Source organism: Lepisma saccharinum, chromosome 6 (genome assembly GCF_977018435.1).
Source record: "Lepisma saccharinum chromosome 6, izLepSacc3.1, whole genome shotgun sequence".
Lineage (NCBI taxonomy): Eukaryota > Metazoa > Arthropoda > Insecta > Zygentoma > Lepismatidae > Lepisma > Lepisma saccharinum.
Genome location: NC_139234.1, coordinates 57224460 through 57247862, shown reverse-complemented (window position 1 = coordinate 57247862; position 23403 = coordinate 57224460). Strand labels below are relative to the sequence as shown.

At 37.5% G+C, this 23403-nt stretch overlaps 1 protein-coding gene across 2 annotated transcripts in view; it reads right to left on the bottom strand.

Annotated features, from left to right (window-relative positions):
- LOC145988796 (xaa-Pro aminopeptidase 1-like) overlaps positions 1–23403 on the bottom strand; it is a 110926-nt gene that overhangs the window by 27866 nt on the left and 59657 nt on the right. For both annotated transcript variants that reach the window (XM_083123984.1, XM_083123983.1), the window contains exons 2-6: positions 13199–13422; positions 10101–10280; positions 8494–8605; positions 4157–4273; positions 815–1079 (exon numbers count right to left, since the gene is read on the bottom strand). In XM_083123984.1, coding sequence (XP_082980110.1) covers positions 815–1079; positions 4157–4273; positions 8494–8605; positions 10101–10280; positions 13199–13422 — 898 coding nt within the window. The remainder of the gene's footprint in view (positions 1–814; positions 1080–4156; positions 4274–8493; positions 8606–10100; positions 10281–13198; positions 13423–23403) is intronic.

Genomic DNA, 23403 nt, shown 5'->3' with positions numbered 1-23403 from the left:
CTGCTAATCTGTTTAGTCTCTAAAATGACTGCTTTTCTATTTCATATTCGAAAAAAAAAACACAATTTTAGGAACTCATTGTTGAAAGACTATATTTATGTAAACACTGGTTGCAACGCCGCTATTGTTTGAATGTAACAATGTTTACCTAGCACTCCAAGGTGGAAGATCGAAAGAAATAATGGTGATATATTTTTTTTGAAATCTTGTTCGGAACATATGATCTCCGTAAAGGCACATGCACTTCAACTTTCATTGTATTCTACATTAGCACATAATTTGAAATTCTTTCCTTATTTCTGACTGCCACACCACAAAAGTAACACATGAAAGTTTCATGAGAATTTTCTAATTTCTGTGTGCAGTTTCTCTTTCCTTAATTATTTTATGCATATGTCACATGCGTTTAGGGGTGCTAATGGCTGGTTCTGAGGGGCTTAGCCCCCTCTAGCCCATACCTAACTACGCCCACGCTATCTTCCCTCCCTTACCTCTGATGAAAGAAGAGGTCGATCTCCCCTAAAGGGGTCAGTTGTTAAGTCAAGGCTACTTCAGATCCCCTTGTTAGATACATCTATGTGTCTCTATGTATCATACTACTATTAATTTTTGCATATGTTATCTACCTCAGTGTATGAAGGATTAAATAGTACATAATATTATTAAGTAGTAAAAAGCAATATCTAAATGTTCTTTAATTATACTATGACTATCTAAATAAATAATTTGGTCTCCAATGGCAGAAACCATTGTAAGTTTACAAAAGCATAATATAGTATAGTATTATATTGAAAACATTTGGATACTTACTTACCTGGTGCAGTTTCCACCACCAAAGCAGTTGTCACTCTTCAGATGTGTCCTTGTTTCATTTGTAAGCTTGTTTCGTGGAATGTAAAGATTCAATTTGTCTAGTGCTATTATAACGTAAGCTCGAATCACTGGATAGTAAGGAATGTCTCTGCCTCTAATATTCAAAAGCCAGGCCACTTCATCAAGAGATGTCACCACCATCGCTTCAGCACCTTGGTCTTTGAGATCTTGCCTTACTGTAGCCACTTTGTCTTCCCAGCTTTGTCCTGACGAGAACAAAAGTTTATGTCCATTTAGATTATTAACATTTTTTCTAAAGTTGCAAGAACAAAAACAATATGGATTGGAACAGATTAATTGGTACGAATCAATATTGATTAACAAACTGTAAATTCAAAATTTTAAGATATAACACAATTATTGATGTACATACGAGGTTTGTTCAAAAAGTATCAGAACTTAGTTTTTTTTGCAAAAACAAATGTAGTTAGGGAGGCATGGTTTGATGCACATATGTAGGTGCTACTAATGTGCATTTTGTTGTTGTTTTTTTGCCTGCAGAAGCAGTGTGTCACCGGCAGACTGCCGATAAGTGAGGACGTGTAAGTGAGTAGTGTCAGAGTTTTGTTTTTCACAAAATGACTGAAGAACTTGAACAACGCTGTGTGAAGCTTGGAGAATCCCAAATGGAAATGACCCGCAAGATTCAACAGGCCTTCGGGGACAAAGGAATGGGCACCACACAGATAGCGGAGTGGTAAAACCGCTTCAAAGATGGCTGTACGTCAGTGGAGAGTGAAGCACATTCTGGTAGGCCCTCAATATCCAGAAATGAGATCGTCATTGACCAAGTGAGGACCCTGGTGATGCAGGATCGTCGAATCAGGATCAGAGAACTTTCAGACGAGGTGGGCATCAGCATTGGATCTGTTAATTCCATTTTGACTAATGATTTGGGCCTCAGGAGAATCTCAGCGAAGTTCGTGCCAAAGCTGCAGAAGAAACTCCACTTGGAGATACAGACTTTTCTGGCAAAACACAGCACACCTGTGCTTCGTCAGGTACCCTACTCTCCCTACATGGCTCCATGTGATTTCTGGCTTTTCCCCAAGCTGAAAATGCACCTGAAAGGAACCAGATTTCAGTTCAGAGAAGACATCATGCAAAATGCGACTGACCAGCTGCATGCAATCCCGAAAGAGGCGTTCCAGCGCTGCTTCCAACAGTGGCAGAACCATTGGGAGAAGCGTGTGGCAGCCCAAGGGGACTACTTTGAAGGAGATTAATGTAAGATTGTGGTATCTGAATACACCATTTTTTTTATTAATAAAAGTCTGTTACTTTTTGAACAAACCTCGCACATACCTTCAGTAAAAAAAAAAAAAAAAAAAAAAAGTACCAGGAATTTGGCTGGTTATATATTGCAAAGTGACCTGGGACTGAAAGCCTACAAACAATATACAGACTACTTTCTAGCCTCAGAAAGCAATAAAGGCAAAGTGCCTATTGGATCATGAAGCATAAATTGGCACAGAAGAATTATCATGGAGGCAGCTTTCAACTTGCAGAATGACAGGTTGTATGCCACAAGAAGTTAGTAGGGACCACATTCTGCTTCAATCATGGTGTGGTGGGAAATAGGACATTATGAAAGTGGTAAAAACATCAGCCCGAGTGTACCACGACACAGTCCTGGAGACAATGGTCAAGGATCTAAGCAATATTATTCCATTGCCGGGAGTGGAGTTTTCAGCAGGATTGTGCACCAGCTCATACGGCTCAAATAACCCAGCAGTGGCTTGAGACAAATATGCTCAACTTTCCCCTTCAGATGGATCATCTGGCAGTACAGGCCTCGGCTCTCTGGACTAGAAATTGTGGTCTGTACTTCAAGACATGATTTGAAAGAAGATATAATGCAGTATTGTCACTTTGAACCACTTGTCTTGTAAAGGCAGTGGAAGACTTTGATGATTGCCACAGAGACTTAGGTCTTATGTGTATGTCAAAGGTGGTCATTTTGTGCTTTGTGTATACAATATATCCACCTAACGCATATGCATAGGATATGATATCTTTAAAGTATATTCTGTTATTTCATTCAGAGCTTTGAAATATCTATATGGTAAGACTGGGTGTGTATATGTAGAATACTTTCAGATTATACAAGGTGTCTACCAAAATAACAAATCCAAAATTCTTGACTTATCTTTCCTTTTTCTTGACCTATTTTTTCTTATTCTAACATTTATTTAATCTATACTTAGGTATAGTTGGTAATTAAGAAAATATGTAATTTTAGATTTCCAAATATTCAATTTTATCAAATCACTGTACAGGTATATAGCAATGTAAGTTCACTATACTGTAAAAAATAGCAAAGGTTCTTGACCTAAAGCATAATTTCTTACCTTTCTTGACCAATCCGTTGATTTGACTGGTAGACACCCTGTCATAATATCAATTAATCTGTGATGCAAAATAAACACATACCTAAAGCCTACATCTTCAAAATACGTAGTTCATATAAAGCAAGTTAGTGAAGTTGGAATTATTAGTACAAGAACAAGCATATTTTAGTCCTTCAGATGCGCTTCATTGGGACTCAATGATAATTAAATGAGGGAGGGGAGTTGTATCAGCAAGTTGAATTTTTCCAGTTAATTTGGATGATATTATAGGAACTCTACAACTGTATTTATAGCTCTTGCTGTAATATTCATTAATTTCATCATATTATCACTCATCCTCATCATCGCAATTAGACAAACTTTGTACAAAAACAATGCAAAATAAAATAATTCAATCAACCTCACAGCATTTCTGATCTTCTCTTTGTTCCACATTTTCGGATATACCTACTTCCTTTTTAAAAAATCCTGGTATGGGCCTTGTAGCAATATATACAAAATAAAAGCTAAAACACGAATGCAAGACTAATTAATATAAGTGTGAAATCTTAAAATCAAGAATTAAATAAAATCTGACACTTAATGAAAACATATAAATAAACATAAAAATCCTGGGGTCGGGCCTGTTCATGGGCCCTGGTTTTAAAAACTTAATATCTAGTTTCTTATCAAAGACAAAAACACATGAATTGTAAAATTCCAATAGCTAATGATGTGAGCAAATCACATTCAGGGTCCTGGTTCCTAAAAAGAGAAAAGATTGCATCTTTTGTTGGTAGTATATTGGTTATTGTTATTGGTTCAATCCGATCTATCACCTTCAAAAATATAATTTGAAAATGATGGTGTATAGTGTGTAGTGTGTAACGACAATCAGATTGCATATTTACTGACTAACAGACTGAAAAATAATTAGTAATCCAAGACATTACCAGCATATTCTATACCCCATACTTGCATAGGGGTAGGATTTTTTCGAGGTCTATGTGATCGCCAGATCTTGTCAATCAAATTGTTCTTCACCATAACCAGCGATATGTTGTATGGCTCTGCAACAACAACAAAGAACATTCTCAAGAGCAGTTGCAAGTACAACAGGTAAATAATGAAACACTTTCAACGGCAAACTTTCTATTAGCAGATAGAGAATGAATATACAGGGTGGCCCATAAGTCAGTTGGCAACTCAAACGGGCATCTCATAACTGCTAGTGCCAACTGACTTATTGGTCACCCTGTATTAAAGAATCAAAACTTTTTTTACAGCTGTAAAATTATAAAAATACCATGAGTATTGTAACATCCTCTTCCCAATAGAATGTTAATATTTCTATTGTAAGCAATTGAAAAAAAAGCTAAGATTAATACATCTTTGTTATGAATGAAATGCTTTGAATGTTAACATGACACCTTGGTGGCTGAGCATATAGAGTGGTCCACATACAATCTCGCCACCAGAGATTTCAGGAGATGTGTCCTAGCCTGGTCCAGGGGTGCCCACAAGGGAAGATTCATGATGCGCCCGCATCATGGGAATTTTTTGGGAGGACAAATTTTTATAATTTAGTTACCAATTCTGTATATCTTCATGCAAAAATGAAGGGGGGGGGGAATGTTTCGTTAGTTTTTCTAACTACCTGTGCATGATCGCGGTGATGGAGTTGAAATGAAACACCTCGTATGTCTTTAGAATCAGTTCTTAAAGGAGGGAGGAGGGAGGCATTCTGTTTGCATTAATCAAAGGTTAGTCAAGTAGACAAACCGTCTGCTTGACCAGTTTTAGACCTTTCCAAATTTGCAGGTACTTTATAAAATTCTGATCTCCATACCAGTGACAAGTTGCTCTGCACAATGAGTGTCATAATAATCACTAAAACAGACTATGCTCGTGTATGGCCCATAGGCCTTTCGGGGTAACCAAAACTAAGCAAAGAATATAGACTGATTTATTTCAGTTTGCAGGGGATGGGGGCAGAAAGGGTGTACATTTTTTTTTTTAATTTAAGAATCCGAATTAAAGACCTAAGAATATACACACTTGAGTTAACCTTGGAAACTTTGTTATTACAATTACTGGCTCTAACAACAATAATATACCTATCAAGGTACAGGGTGTTTCAATAAAAAGATAACTGAAAGTATCCAAAACACACCTTGTTCAGTTACCATTTTATTGAAACACCTTGCATGTCGAACTTTTTGAGCTGGACAAAAATCTCTACTTTGTGATTACATAATTATGTAACATAATACTTTATCTGCAACTTTCTATTCAAAATTTGATTATCATGAACTGTTTATATACTGTACTTTTCCCACAATTCTTTATGGGAATTTAATATCTTCGCACATGCTCACACATATACACACAAACATATCTTTTAGCATTGGTTGCACATTGTATAAGTGACACTAGCCACAGTAATGCAGTATGAAGTAGCACACATGTTTACAGGCATAACGTATGAGTAAGAAATTTACTAATCCTGATTAAACAAAACAGTTGCATTTTGCAAAGCAATATATTTTCAACTTCTCGACTTTTACGAAAGGAAACAACATTCAATGAAATATTTCATGGTTCCTCTAGTATTAAAATTATCCAGTTTCTCCTCATCTACTTAACACAGTGCCACAAAGTTAAGACTGAGAAAAATATAGTGTAAAAGCAAGCACCCTAGTCTTTCTGCTTTTCTCAAATAGTAGCAGTGGGTATTTGCTACTAGGCTATCATAGGCTGTAGCCTAGGGGCTGCACAAAAATGAAACGCTGAAGAGGCAGAAGTGACTAAGACTATGGATTATTGAAATTCCTTAAATTTGTAATAATAGCAAAATAAATCAACATGTCAAGTCCTTTTACTTGCTTTTCCATGAAAAAAGGTAGAAGGAAGAGTTTCTAGCATTTACATAACTTCTTTTTTCAGTACTGCATATTAACCCATACAAGTCTAAATTCAAGTCATTTTTTTTGCTCAGATGTGTTTATATTCTAAAGTTTAAAAAGGTAAAGGTAAAGTAGTCCCCTGTGCTTAGCACCACACCATGAAGGCGTATAGGGGGTGTGGGGGTAATGCCCCACACTTTCTTGATCCAGTCATGAGTGGGGGTGATGTGATCAGCATCATGCCCCTGATCACCTTTACCCCCCAGGGTTTCCCCATGTCATTCGATGCTGGGTGGGCACCGAAGCCGCTTCCAACGTTAGAAAAATTCCCGGAATTGAACCGGCCATGGATCGAACCCGGGACCTTTAGCATGGTAGTCAGACGCGTTTAAAAGTGTTATAATACAGAGCATGCAATTAATGGAAGTAATGATGATGATTGTGATAATTTTGGCAGGGTGCAAAACAAAGGATATCCTAGGGGTCTAAATTTTAAAATCTACTCCTGAATAATTACCCTAACTGTGCACCATGGGTACTAATCGGAACATGGAATATCTATAGCATATCATTTACAGACTTTTCCAAACTATATGAGGGTAATATCATAACAAATTAAAAACATATACCTTTCGTTATTGATTTTACCATCCTAGTTTAATAATAGTTCAATTTAGATGCGCGTAATTAATATTCCACCAAATTGTTATCTTACTGGTATTTCCAAAAAATAATTTAGTTCTCTGAGATAGGGACAAGTCACTTTAATGCCGTTTGCAGGCATGAAACCATGCTCCTTGTAGTTATATATCCCCATCAGAGGCACTTACTGTACATAGCACTACATTTTGGGATGGATGCAAAGCAAGTGTTTTACATGTGATAATAATGATAATAATAAAGTTTATAATTAATAGGTTGATGAGATCTAATAAGCCAATTAAGATTTATATAAGAGTTTGCAAACAAAGTTGCTACTCACATTTTTTGATTTCGTCTTAAAATAGTCAAAAAGTGTTCCAGTTTTTCTTTTTTCAATTCTCCTTTCTCAACAAGAGCTCAACAACATCCACCCACCACAATTCACTGCTTTATAATGAAGGAAGACGATCAATTTGTTTTGTCATTCCCTTCTTTTCTTTCTTTCGAAAGCAAATGATAGCCAAAACATTCCAAATTTTTGCACCTCAGAAAGGTGAGGTGAGGTAACCGATGCATCAACAGAAGCCGACAATGGAAGTTAAAAGTAGCTTACATTCGTGTTTAAAACCTACCTATTTTTCAATGGACTGACTCACTCAAGAACACTAGGACTACAGTATTCCCATGCTTCTTTCTCTATTCTGGTACCTAATCATGACATACAATCTGTTTTCCTTGATTAACTGTATTTGGAAAAAGAAATACTGAAATAGAGTAAAATGCCCATTTCTGAGCAGAATCCTGAGTAATTTCCCCATAGAGTCCTCAAATAATTTACCAAATTTCCAACTCGCAAATAATATTTTGTTACAAAATGAAATAGTGTTCAAAGTTATACATTGGGCCCCTTATAGGGGGGGGCAAGGGAAGACTGGGGGCCTCGGGCCCCCCAGTTTCAGTGCCCCGGGCCCCCCAGTTTCAGTGCCCCTGGTATGGCTAATGATTGGCTAATGTCTACCTTAAATCCATTCTGCGAGTCTGAAGTTTTAAAAGTGGTTCAAAAAGAGGAAATGATCAATAAATTTGTTGCAACAACTTTGCAAAGAAGTTATTATCACTTACGTAAAATGTTATTTCAATTAACGTCAAAGTAATATACACATACATGTAAATGTCTATATTGTAAACAATACCTAAAGTAAGCAAACATTGCTTAAACATGTCTATTATATTGTTCTGCAAATTTTGTCGCACAAGAAAAAAAAAATAGAAAAAATTCTGAATAAAGGGGGGGAAGGGGGAAATGTTCTCCCTTTTAGGGGGAGTGCATCATAGACCTTGGAGGGAATGGGCACCCCTGGGCTGGTCACAGATGTTCATTTGTTTTTTCAAGTCCACTGAAAGGCTAATCAGGAAGGTGTTCATTTGTGAATATCCTATCATTGAAATTAGGTAAAAGTGGCAGAACAGCAGTGACAAATAAGATTTTCTGATTTGATTTTGAATTTGATTTCTGCCACTTTTGGCTAATCGCTATGATGAGGATGAGTGATGATAGGATGAAATTGATGAAGGACCCTCGCAAAGAACACTCATGCCCAGGCCAGAATTCGAACCCGGGACCTCTGGCATTGTAGCATGCAGTGATAGCCACTCATCCACTGTTGGCAGTGAAAAATAGAAAAATGCAAAAAATACAAATACAAATGTTAATATTTCATCAAATGAATGAATTAATTTACCTAAATCAGCTTTCCATCTTTCCCATGTGCTACTAGGAACAAGAGCAGGATCAACGCCTACTCTGGAATAAGGTTCCAACTGCTGAACCAGCCACTGAGTCAGCTCAGGTACCTGGAAGGAAAAAGTAATAACTAACATTTCCGAACTTAAGTACTTTCATCAACATAAAATATAAGTGAATCACAACATTCTCACCGATATGAACTATATTATGTGTATGAAAAACTATTATTTTATAAGAAGATTATGGCAATAATTAAAGCCTGAAGAATGTTACCAAACGTTATTACTTTATGCGTTTCATCCAAGCAGCTAACACAAGCCCTAAATCACCCCCAAATGACACCTTCCTAAAATTGTTGTTGCTAAATGTACCATTTTATTTTGCTTGGCACCAGCAATGACCAAGTCTCCAATATATATAAAATCCATCACCTTAATTATTAGAAATGTTCTATTTACAATATATTCACAGGTATAGGTTCCATCATAGTAGTGCACATTTTGTGGAGATAATACACAGAATGTAAATGGTACTTTCAACCAATGTTACTATATGAGAGCTTGTTCAGTTTTACAGACAAAAGCAATTTGAAACCTTGGAGCCAATACTTTGGGACTATACTCTGTCCCAGGAGTCTGTGAAGCAAGAGAACAAAACAAGCCCTCTGTGTAAGTAGAGGGCTCGACCAAGGAACATGTAAGAGGGTGAGTGAGTGCATGGAGGGAGCAATGCAACTGCAGCTTCTGATAGTTTGCAGCATTTGCTCTGGCCATTTGCTTTCTCCTCTCCTGTACCCTTATGCACAGCATTGTTCCACAGACTCCTGAGACAGACTGTATATCCAGCAAATGGTATACATAGGCAGTGATGTACCCAAGTAGGGGTTGATGGGCATAAAACCCTGCAACATATTTGGGATAGAGTTTGATAAAAAATAAATGTTGAGTAAATGAAGATGAGGGCTAGAGATTTACATTCCTGGATCCACTGCACATAGCTTATGAGGAACACAGGATTATGTAAAAGAGAAAAATAATTTTCAAAACAAAAATGCTTTAAAAAAGTACTCCTTGAAGCTTTCCTGGCAGCAAATAATGAAGAGATTCTCTCGGGATATCAGTCAGGACCATTCCATATTGATTTCCATGCTATTTAGACCTAGCATAACTCATTTTCAGCTATCCACCAGGTAACTTCTGGATAGGCTATTTCTGAGCTATTTCTCAAATGTTCAGAAGACTGTTCAGAATCTAAAGTAGGAATTATAGCTTTCCTGGTGACATGATTCAAACAAGAGTTTTTGGGTATCCAGCCAGGTTAAATCGATGTTAGCACCCAACATTTCGAGTGCATACATTGGAATGATTCCCGAGTCCTGGCCGAGTTCCTGATGATGAGAGCAATGTATGCACTCAAAACGTTGGATTCTAACACCAACTTAACCTGGCTGGTAAGCTGAGAAATCTTGTTTCATTATTTAAAAACATGCTTAGAAAGACCTAAGAGATTATTACACTATTTTGTGAACACAACACATACATGTATATGGACAAGAAGTCGATAAAACTACTAGTGATGATTCTCCAGGTCTAACGTACCTACCCCACTTTGCCCACTCCGCATCAGCAACCAGTTACAGTCTAACTCGTTATCTGCTTGGAGAAAATAACGGCCATCGGTCCAAAGGGCTGCAAGATTATGCATCACTACTGCATCACCTTGACTTCCACTGAATCCTGAAATGAATTCTCGCCTCTTATCATGGTCTGCTACATATTCACTCTGAAAAACAATTTCAATGGGTCTCAAAAAAACAAGTTTTGCAAACTCTATTTTAATACTAAATGACACATCTACAAAGAATAACCCAAGTTCTTTTCATTATTATTTTGTTCTGTAACATTGCTTTTATACCACATGAAGTTAACTGCAATGTCAAGGATGAATGATGAAATAAATTAAAGATCAAACACAAACACCCATGTTCTGAACAGGAGTGTGCATGGAGTGAGTTAATTGGTGCTAATTGTGTCAAGCAATAAGCACATGAATATCACTTTACAACAGGTTTCTTGTTTCAATATTGTCTTCCAAAAAAGAAAAAAAGGAAATTTGGAACTGAATTGCTCTAAGATATTAACCAACTTCAAAAAATATTTATTTATGTTCAATGTGTGGTTTTATTTCTGAATGATTTGAGAGGACATCACTATTATGGTGAAAATATCTCTCTTTTGAACCCCTTGGAAAAAATTTACCTTGCTTGCCCCCCCCCCCCCCCCCTATTTGTAAGTTGAATTTCATTTTCTTCCGTTGACCCTTGATTAAAAGTGCATGGAGAATGTCAAGATACAAAATAAATTAGTATTTAGTTTAGTACATCATAACAAAAAAGAAGAAACATTGTGTAGTACATTACATCACTACACCAAAGTAAAAATTGAAAAATACACTTCATTACACAACAATAAAAATAAAAACACATTAGCATTGTTGCATCATTGAAATAAGAATACAATTAAAATACATATTGTTTAGTACATTGGCCTTGAATCATTAAAATAAGAATAACAATAAAATGCATATTGTTCAGTACATTGGCTTTGCATCAAAATAAGAATAAGATTCTTTTTTAAGAAAAAGATTTATTATAATTATGCTGGAATATCAGGTGGGGGGAGGGGGGAAGCTGTTTAGTTCAACTATCATGAGGTTTGCTTGTGAAGTGTATATACACATTGAGCATGTTTCTAAGTTATATTGTCTTGTTCCATTAATTCTGTGAAACTGCAGAGAGCTCTCTCTATCAAATATTTTTTATTGCTTGTATTTGTTTATTTTTTGGAGTTATCAGTTTTATGTCATGAGGCAGCTGGTTGAAGAATAAATAAATGACAAACGTACATACAGGGAAGTCTCGGAATAGAAGAGAGTACAATGTGAAACCTCTATTCATAGTATGTAACATTCTTATTCGTACACACCGATGTTGGAATCTAGAGAGGCAGCATGTGAAACCTCTATTCATATACAGTATGTAACATTCTTATTCGTACACATCGATGTTGGAATCTAGATAGGCAGGATGTCCATTTTTTGGGCACTCTGCTTTACATTGTTCTTCAATATATCCAAATAGACATATGCATCCATGATATCATCAATAAACTGGATAGTACCAACACCTTTGGACGACACACAGCCCCAAATCATTAATGACCCACCACCGTGTTTAACTGTTGGGACTGTGTTAATGTGATCATTGTCTTTATTTGATTTTCTCCAGACCCTATTTATCCCATCTGACCCGTATATAACATATTAATCTTGGACTCGTCTGACCATACGACACTATCCCAAAATTCCTGGTCCTTGTGGATGTGCTCTTTCACAAATGAAATTCCTGTGATTCACCTTATTTACATATGGCCTCTTTCGTGGTATTCTGCCATGATATCCATGCTTCCACAAGGCACATTGGACAGTTTGATTGGACATCATCTTGCCAGCAACATTTTCTACTAACGGTCGTAACTGAGGAACACTTAGTCGGGGATTTTCTCGCACTCTTTTTAAAATAAAGCGTTCATCACGTTTATTCAACCGTCTTTCTTTTGGTTTTCTCGGCACATCCTGTGTTGAACCTCCCTCTCAAAATTTGTTTACTATGTATTGAACTGTGGAGTGTGATTTATTGACTGTCCAATTTTTCTTAACGAATAACCTCTAAGGGCCAAATTTATAATAACATCCTTCAGAACGGAACTAAGTTCCTTCACCTTGACCATTTTGAACATGCTGATAGATAGACGATCTAACAACAATACCTACGCCAGCATTTCACTTGGCGGGGAGCACGTCTGCATGTTCAAACTTGTTACGAAGTTGCAAACTGCAAGAATTCGCCCGAATAGCAGTGGCGCTGTATGCGAGGAAGATTGAAACTCTTGCCTGTACGAATAACAATGTTGCATGAAACAGCATGTTTTTCTCTTTTCACACAAATTATATGCTCTGTTTATACACTTTGAACATACATTTTTATTGACATTTGTTGGTGAAACCTTCATTAACATTAATTTCCAAGTACATATGTAAATGATTATATTTACTAGTAGATATGACATTTTTCCTCGGAAATTCTATGTGTAGGAATAACAATGTTACATACTGATCATGCTCAGAAATTACAACGAGAAGGAATATGGCTGGAAAGCGGAGTGTTGAGACTTTTCTTTTAATCCAGTGTTACATTTCATATTTTCATGTCTGACTATTTCCTTTATTAAGGAAAATTGCTCCCACTCCACGCTCGCCGTAACATAACTCTTGCATGCATTACACTCTCTTAGGTGTTATGTTGATGGGTGTAATTTAGGACCTAACTTTTGGAGTGGGTAGAATCGAACTTGGGGGTGGGGAGCAGGCGAATTAAAATGTTTTCTCTCATAAAAATAACATGCAGCACTATTTTGCTAAACAACTGTTAGATTTGCGAAACCATAAAAATTACTCATTACTTTGATTTTCAGGTCCGAGGAGATTAACAAAAGTATCACACTTGTAAATTTTAATGAACATGCAATTTTTTTTTGGGGGGGGGTGCAAGTTACGCCTATGTCTATGGCCCCCGGTTGGATTCCTTTCAGTTCAATGCAGTCATATTTGACTCTTTTTATGGACTATTTACATTTCTTTACCTGATGTTCATCATCCGATGTCACAATATATGCGTCTAGAGGCAAACTTCTGACAGATTCCAGCCGCTTCATGTGCTTACGAAGATTCTGCAGACGGACCGTCGTATTCACTCGGTTCGGAGGTGGCGCACTTCTGCGATCGCACTGCCTCCTGTTCGCTCCCACCATCTGTGGGTCATACCGTGAACTAGCATCAGGCGAACCACCTCTTACGGCGAAGACCACTGCAAGGAAAGTAAAATGTTTTACTTAATTAATGTTTGTTTGATTCTTTTACTTCCCGTCTCTGCCACTTCTGGCTAATCGGGAATATCAGGATGAATGGTGATAAGATGAGAGGGATATGGCACAATCGCAATCCATAAGGACAGCAAACAACAAGGGCCCTACAGAGGTTATACTGGCCGTGAGTCCAGACGCCAGAGCTTCGCTAGTCTGCAAGATGCAGTCTAGGGTGTACTACGTGGAAGGGAGGTTGACTGACTATATTATATACTTACTTTTAGTTGACATTGGGGTGTCTTCGAAAAGGGTCACCCCTTACATGTATACAGGGGCGCCGACTTGTCAAAATTATTGGGTGGGGGGGCTCTGATCACTGAAATAAATGAATGAATGACTCACTCCCTCCCTTTTTAAAAAAATAAAACTTACGTCTTCGTATAGCAGTTTTTAAGCAGCTATTATATTCCTCATGCAAATGAAATGTAACATGAAAAACGTGTGTCTGCTCATTTGTTTTTTTAGATAACAATTAACTTTTTATTTAAAAGTAGGCTATGTATTTACATTAAGAGGCCAACATAACAGTTTTATACCGGTCTCAGTAGCCGAGCGTGTTGGGTGGTCGTCTCAACTCGCTTTGATCCGGAGGTCTTGGGTTCGAGTCCCGGCGAGGGCATGGGTGTGTTTTAATGTCCGCAACAGACTTGTAAAGAAAGGACGGGTGCAAAGAACCTTAATGTTGACGTATCCATAAAAATAACGAATATTTACAATATTTAACAGTTTTATTTAATTATTTACATAAATGCTAACACAAATCGTAGGCAAATAGTTTTACTTTTTTGTTCTTGCTACAATATTTTACTTTTTAAATTTAATTTTGCAATAATAAATAAACACATAGCACGCCATGCTTTACCAATAATGCCTTTGATCATAGCCGTTCCCACTTTCGCAATACAGACTTTTCATAAGCTTTCCTTGCGTACTTTACTGCAAGCCAGTGTTAAATAAACTCAAAGACTAGATTTTTTCCCCCCTTATTCTTTGGACTAGAGGAAGAGATTTCGAGGATAACTAAATCTCGTACATATCAATATTGCCTGAAAGTCGTGTTTACGACCTCAAATTGTTCAGAATTCACCAAACAACATACTGGTATAATTGTCATGTCACCTCGTTATTTGAAACTCTTTTTTAGTAAAAATGTTAAGAATACTCATAATTATATAGGTACTTAGTATATAGTAATAAGTCATGTGGTTTGCTGTCTCCGTTCATAGCCCCCCCCCCCCCCCAAGTTGATGGTTTAGCGGTTTCAGCTCCCCAAATTTGATGGTGTATTTAAAGTTAAGTTCATGTGGCACAATTCAGAGTAAACTTTACAAGAGAAGCAAAATAATACATTAGATCCTCTTAAGCAAAATTATTTGAGGGGCTCTGTCCTTACACCATTAACATTGGGGGGGCTCGAGCCACCCCAAGCCCCATGGAGTCGGCGCCTATGAATCCATATTTTACTTGAATGACGAATCCTATGAAGCAGCGGCGGCGCCAGGTGCCAGGAATAATCATTTCGGGGCAGGGATTTCAAATTTTATGCATATGAAAATTCATTTTGTAAAATTTTCCTGCTTCCTTCGCTCGCATTATCTGCTTTTCTCGTTTTCATCAAGTTCAGAGCTGTAGCTATGGGCGGCGGGAGTCGGGCATGGGCGTCGAATGATCTAAAAAAAAAAGTTGTAAAAGATTGTAAAACAGAGAATGCCATGGCAGGGAGGGCAGAGAGGAGTAATTACGCCTTCGATTTCAAATTTTATGCATGCGTCATGGAAATATTTTCTTTTGGGGGGGACAATTCTATATATATTCACACAGAAATGGGGGCGGGGTCGTATCGTTTGATTGACTTGTTATTGATTTTTAGTTTTGGTTATTATGTATAGTTTTTCTACCTACCAGTGGGTGATCGCGGCGATAGGGTTGAAATGAAACACCACCTCTTATGCCTTAAGAATCGGTTTGGATGGAGGGGGAGGGGCGTGGTATTTGCATTAATACAAGGTTAGTCTGGCAGACAAACTGTGCAGAATAAGGTTGACTAACAATGGCAGTGAGCCTAAAGTATCTAAAGTAAACATATATTACGCGTACTTAGATGTGTCTGTATTGTCCAGTGACGCCACCACAGGGGGTCATTGCCCCCCCCCCCCCCACCCAACCCTTCGACGGAAATCAATTCTAGGGTAGCAAGGAGGGAAAACATTGACGGCCAAGGGCACCTGCAGGGAGGGCAGAGAGGAGTAATTACGCCTTCGATTTCAAATTTTATGCATATGAAAATTCATTTTGTAAAATTTTCCTGCTTCCTTCGCTCGCATTATCTGCTTTTCTCGTTTTCATCAAGTTCAGAGCTGTAGCTATGGGCGGCGGGAGTCGGGCATGGGCGTCGAATGATCTAAAAAAAAAAGTTGTAAAAGATTGTAAAACAGAGAATGCCATGGCGTCCAGTGAAATTATTTGCGCCCTATTAATCAATATTATTTTCAATTGTAAAAATTGGGTCTAAAAATTATCTTGCTCGCTTAGCTCGCATTCTTCTTGTCTTCTATGATGTAATGTATTTGCATACGTATTTTCCATTTTATGTCGCTCCATGTTGCATATGTGTAAAACATATGTTGTACATGAAAGTTACACGTGCATCTTCGGAATGAATTTATCATTCATTTCTGCCGTTCAAAAATACATTTTGTGTGCTTGATTTCCATTATTAGCTCATGTGAAATTGACGGTGTTGAAAAAAATCAGTTTGTTCCGAACAAATGCTTTAACACAGACTTCTAACCCCCTTTTTGCGTAATTTATGAGGAAAATAACATCTTTGATACAACTACTACTGGTAGTAGTAGTAATAATAATAATAACAATAAAGATATTATTAATGTTATCCTGGTACTTGCCCCTCCCCCAGACAAAAATTCGTGGTTGCACCTCTGGTATTATAAAGTATTTTTCCGCAAATTTTGTCTGACAAAAATAATTTGAGTAATTAATTCTGCATAAACGGGGGGATATGTTCCACCATTTGGGGGGGAGTATGTCATGGGCCTTGGGGGGGGGTGGGCACCCCTGTTTAGGGGTGCTGAGGGGGTGCGATGTTGGAAATATAGAAAACATCAAACATGCATGCAAGGGCGCCCGCAGGATTTTTCTCCGGGGCAGAGTAAGATTTCATATCTTTCCAGTGAACTAAATTTTACCTTTATTGTTGTTTGCTGTTGTTATACAAATCACAAAATTGAAAGTGAATTGAAAATACTTTGGCGTTGGTAGCAAGTTCAGGCATAGAAACTAGATTCATCTTACATCCTTTCCATAAACATCTAACATTTTGTTGATAAACAGTTTTGTCATTTGTACTTTTTCACGATGTACAAATATCAGAGACCACTGCTGAGTGTTCAATTCTGCGTTGTGTAAAAGAAAATTACTATGCAATCTGAAGTTCTACTATTTGAAAATAAAAAATAACACGTACAAAAAATACAAAATCATGCAGTCAGTTTCATGTAATTATCAGACTGCTTCCCTAACATAGAAATGTGCATAAACTAAACAGCAACAATAACGGAAGAACAACAATCGCGATACAACTCGCGTTAAATGATTTCCCGGCACAACCCGATGATCTACTGAAAGCATCTAAATTTTTTGTCACGGTGCAATTTTGAGAATAGAGGAAGAACAAGTACGCGAAAAAAAACACTTTTTTAATCAAGAACGTTTAAAAAAACGTGAATCAACTCCCATTGAGGTGTAGGCAATTATCGAAAACGCCACTGGAATAAACACAAGTACAAACATTTCTTAACAACAATGTTGTTGAAAGAATGACAACAGCCGCTGATATTTGTATAGATCGCCGCCACTACAGGAAAGTAAATGCCATCTCTCTTTCAGGACCAATGGATTACCTGTTGAATACAATAATAGCGGTATCACTTCAATATATAACATTCTACGCTCAAAGTGACGACGTAGTTTTAATAGGATAAAGTAATATAACATATAATTGGGTTGAAAATAAGTTTTGTAAAGGGGGTGAGGAAGAAAATTGGGGGTGCTGCCCCCAGGGGGTGCTCGCTCGGCGGCGCAGATAGTATGCGCAGTTGTCCGTGGATGCATTACGTCATCGTCGAAACTCTCGGCACGGAAAAGGCTGGTTCCTTATGCAAATATTGAGATATTTGACAACTTTTACTGTTAAGATTCATCCTTTCTAATCAATTTATCACGAAGTTGATTCAAATGTGTAAAATGGTTTTCAAGAAACCCTGTTTTGTTCTCTCCAGGCTTCTAATGTAAGGGAGTTTTTACTTAAGCGCGTTGGATTTCTTTTTGCTCTATGTTTTGAAATAAGATTATTTTCTTCTTGTCGACTGAAATCATGCCTAAATGCTATGGAAAGCTGTGAAAACTATTATCAGAAAACTAACGGAAGAAATCTAAAATATCACAGCTTGATTGATATAAAAAAATGCGGGATTGCCCATTTTTGTGAAAAAGCCATTGTGCGAGATCTACGTAGAAGCAGAACTTGTTAATATTGCATATAAATGCAAGGGTGTAATAAACGTGACTGCTTCCCGTAAAATATCACTGCACTCTCCACGCTTCTCTTCTGTCTTTTCTTTGGCGTCGTCAATAGCTTCAACACGTTGTTTTTTTTATATATATATATTTGTCACATATTTGTTTTAATTAGTATTCTGCTCGTTGCGCCACCTGAACGCAGCTCTTAGGGTTCAAAGGGCAGTGCAGTTCCACCGGAAGAAGGCTCGGAAATGGCAGGCTTCAGAAGTTAACTCATCCAAATTAAATTAAACAGGTATGTGCTCTCTCTAAATTTAAATCATAGTTCACAAATAATTTGATTAAAAGTTTCAAAAGTATCAGTTTTATTTAATAGCGTATTAATTGGTGCATTCTTCTACAGCATAGCTATAGACAGTTACCACACTACGGGGGGGGGGCAGGAACGCCCCCCTATTCTCGTTCGACAATTTCTCTTTCTCTCTCTCTCTCTCTCTCTCTTATCTGCCCCCAGTAAAACGACAAAAATAAATAAATGAATGAATGCTCTTTTAGCCAAAATATGTATTTTTGTGTCGTATGTAACGGAATAATAAACATGATTGCCCCGGGAAAATATGATTTACCCCTCCATCTTTACTATTGCGCCGTCACTAGCTGCAACATATTTCGATTTCTATTGTTCCCACATATTTATTTTAATTTTAGTATTGTGAATCATATTCCTCTGCTACCTCACGTAGCCACCCCCCCCCCACACACACACACACGTACGATTTCAGTTGTAAGTTTTAGACTAAGCTTGTCAAATGTCCACTTATATCTTTGTATTATTCAGCCATTTAAAAAAATCATTTCGCCCCTTCTTCTGGACTATTTCATAGCAATGTTTTCCCACTCGAAGCCCCTTTTGCAGATCGAGATCCGGGGCTATAGCCTTCCCAAGCCACCGTCACCTCCAAATACTCTCTTGGCCTCATGAAAGAAAAATATACAGTATGTATTTATACGAAATATTAATTTGTCTTGGCAGTTTCTTTTTTCGAACAGGAATAAGTTTTAAATTTTAATAGCTTATATATTTACACTAGCGATTTTGAGTAAAGGTTTTGTTGCGTAACCCTAAAAGTACATTTAGAGACTGAAAGGTCAACTCTCGATATTTCAGATATATTAATAATTTTCATAACAACGTCTTGTAAAAATTATTTGTTACTTCAATAACCTCCTCGCAAATGTTTCTCGCATATTAAAACATAAATGCCATTTTCTATTTATTTCCTTGTAATGCTGACCTCTGTGGCGAAGTGGTTAGCACAACGCTTTACGATGCCAAGGGCCCCAAGGTTCGAATCCCCGCCCGGGTATGGATCTACTTTCCTTTCTTCAATTTCATCATATCATCACGCATCGTCATCTTTGAGATTAGCCATATGTGACTGATAAGCGAAGTAAAATAAACTAAGTTTATTAATAAATTATTTTTTAAAACTCTTAATTCTTTAGCATGCCACATTTTGTTAAAATTATATTACGATTTGTAAAATGACGAAATTCTAAAGGAGAACACGCAACTTTCTTTGTAGCGCATCGGTCAGAAAGTTTCAGGGATATGGATTTTCAAAATACATTTTTTCACATGTACTTTGTCCCCTTTTAAAAGTAGCGCGTTTTCAATTATGTTAATAATCATTAAAAGGATGCCTCAATACAATCTTGGAGGATGACAATTATTATTTTCCGCCTCCTAGAAGTAATAATATACTTTCGCTCTCTGAATCTCCCATATAAATGCTAGGGGCCGTCTGCTTCAGCCGAGCTCACTGCTTCTCCGGTGACGTCACGCGTTCGTCCAAGATCGGCAATCTTCGGATGGCTTTACCTAATCTCTATGTACCTTGTGCTGCCCCTGCTATTAAGAGGTGATGTACAGTCACGGACACTTCTGGGTTGTAACGACCCTATTGAAGAAGCACTGAAGCAAGCCCTCGATGTCTGACCACCAAGCGCCTTGTGAGTATACAACCAAACCAATATTGCAATTCTGCGGTTTGTATACCTGTCACGGGTATACATCACTGTAAATTGAGCAGTGATGCCAAACAGAAATACGAGATGAAGATTGTCGGAAGTAATGTTGCAACAAGTAGGCGGATAGCCCGTTGCCAAGACACACGACACACCGGCTCGATCCCCTCGACAGACAAAGACCGGGCGTCGCTGCCTACCAAATATCTTTCTGTTATAAATATATAAATGCCACGACTACGCTCAGTTCCTGCGGGGCATGAGACCCCGCATCCCAAAGTTCGGGTAAGGGTCTGTTTCAAGATAATAATATAATCAAAAGTTAAATTTACACTTACATAACCAAGACTTCAAATTATATTAGCCCTTTCTCATGCTTGAACTCCACCGCAATCGCACCCGCATCCCACTGACCAGTGAGGATACTCATACGATTCGCGATTGAAATCAGCATAATCAATTCTGTCGTCCTTTGGATTGATAAGGCCTCCGCCTCACTGACCAGTAACGGCGGGACACCTCTCCAACCAAAAGGAAGTCAGTTAATTTATACTTATTAGGCAAACTTACTTCAAAGAAATACCAAATAACGATTATAAATTTATTTACTAATCCATATATATGTTAGGATAAAAGAAAGTATACAATCTTCAGATCGAGAAAAATTTACAATGCCAAAATTTAATTTCTGTTCAAATAACTTCCGAAAAAACATAGACTGAAACTTGCTTTCTCATAAAATACAATCCAGAGAGCTCTCTCTTATATAGATATATATATATAGTCCATATCCCAGCTTAACTTGGTTTCAATAAACAGGTGACAAATTAACAGCAATGATCGACAAAATTTCTTGGAAACAAAACAAAAGAAAAATTTGCATAACATCTTTCCGTAAATATCTATTTCTGCTTCTGTCATATTTTCACTTCAGTATTATGTTCTTTAGAACTCTCGAGGTATACTACCCTCTTCGGGGCCAACCTCCAATAACATTCATAACTAAAGATAAGGGGAGCCTGTCTCTACCCAATTACCAAAGCCATCTCTCGGCCACAAACTACAAATGTTCGCTTGGAATTCCATAACATAACAGGGGACACTGTCTACCCTCTTTGGCTACTTACATTGCAAAAGCAAAACAATAGACTTTTACATAAAACGAATTTCTATAAAAACATTTACTCGACCGGTCACCTATTATAACTGTTTCAAAATTATATCTAACATAAAACCAAAATAAGAAAAACCAATAAACGTTCCGGATATTCAGACTTTAGAAACGGACGTGAAACTATATAAGTTATTAGATTTAAGAGACATCCTCTGACCAGAGGTATGCTCTCGGATTTAAGTATCAAAGAAACAAATTTATTTAAATGAACCTCCTGACCAGGAGAATTCAAAATGATTTAAGAATTAAAACAAATAACTCGACGAGAAGGATGTATAACTTGAATTTATACCGGAGTCACACTGACCAGTGCCAACTTCGATAGAATTTATGAAACAAAATTTTAAATAATTAAGATTAATTATGTATAAATCAAATTATTTACAAGCCTGCCTAAGTCCCCTTTAAGGATCATGCTGACCAGCACAAATCCAGAAAGGTAGCTTACGGCAAACGCAGGACATTGTAGAAGGGAGAGCTGACCAGCCACTCCCCTCACAATGCCTGTGTTCTCCCAGCCCTGGACCTCGACAAGCGATTTAATCACCTAACGATTCCGGAATCTACTGCTATACTCATTGAATCTGCCAGCGAGAACGCTGATATTTATACTTGCGAGATTGCGCAATCCTATTTCTCAACAAAAGATTTCGACAAACTGAAAAGTTATTTTTAGCATCTAACAATTACCCTTTCCAAAAGACATATCCAGAAACACAATGCAAGCTAAACTTATTTACAAACCCACGCAGCGCCGAACGAAAAGAACTCATTGTTGTTAAGGAAGAAAAACAACGCAAGCTTCTACTTGCTTTGCGTTCTTTCTCGTTGGGCCGAAACTGCGTTACAATGTTAACAAAGATAAAAGATAAAAATGTACATTCAAAAGATTAAAACTCCAAATGAATTTATACGAGGGCTATTAAATATTAAAAAGATTTGCCAAAAATTTTTCAATCGTTACAATGTCTCGTTCTCGATATGGATACACATCAAATTTAATATTTTAATCTGACCTTTCATTCTTCTAATAGGTTCTCTATCACAAGGGATATACAAATTCTCTATCTTGGCGAAGGATATCTTCTCAATGGTTCCATAGCTACGATTCTCCAGTCCCTTCCACCCACTTGTCTTATTAATTTACTTTCTTCATATTTACTCACGAAATACCATGAATCTAACGAGAACACACAGATATAGTTAGAACAAGAAACACACCTCGCATCAAAGTTCCAGGCTCGAGTTTTGGATTTTTGGCGAGGGTGATTATTCATGGGTGTCAATTTATCATCTTTGTCTAAAAAACATTCCTCACTATTCCCGTGATTGGTACCATCCATCCTTCGGACAGATTTCTTCATTTCATTTCTACAGAAGAAACTACTTACCGTAATAAGTTCCTGTGGTATTGTCTAACATCGGGAAGGTGTTGTGTGTGAAATTCAGGTAAGTTTTCCGTATCCTGGAAACGGATTTCTTCAAATTTAAAAGTTTGGGGCTCATTTGGGGGCAGGTGACTCCGGCCAATTTCTAACATGCCTTTAACTGGGAGTCAGTGTATAGAGAAAGCTGGGGAGCCGGAGCGAGGGCGGGGCCGCGTTAGCAGTTGGGGGCGGTAGGTTAATTACCCCAGGGGCGGAGCCCGGAATCTGTGGGAAATTTGGACTCAAAAATTTCAAACGAAAATATTTTTTTAGTTTAAATTTCCCACCGATTCCGGGATGTATAGCTACAAAAACCATTCACGGAATGTTCCGCGAACCAGATAGGTAAGTACGAATGTCAAAAATTGGCGAAACTAAGAAGCTATCGGTATCCGAAGGATAGTAAACTGTCACCAAGGGATATACTTTGGGAATTAGCAATCTGAAAATAAACTTTCGGTTTAGTCGACTACTTGTAAAAACGTCTCGTGTTGGCTGGTTTGGAGTGTTGGTTGTCGTGTCGGACTAACATGCGAACAAATTGAGTTCAAGCCCAGCCGAAGGTAACTTTTTTTGTCTAATTTCATCCAACCTTATTTATAAAACTGAGGTTTCTCCAAAACATTTTGAATTACATGCCACTTCGTATGTTGGTAATCTGAAAGTAGCACAGATGAAAATTTCTTGTTCCTAAGCAACACTGTATTTGTGTATATGTTGAAAAATCACAGTTATTAGCGAAAAGCATGGAGCCA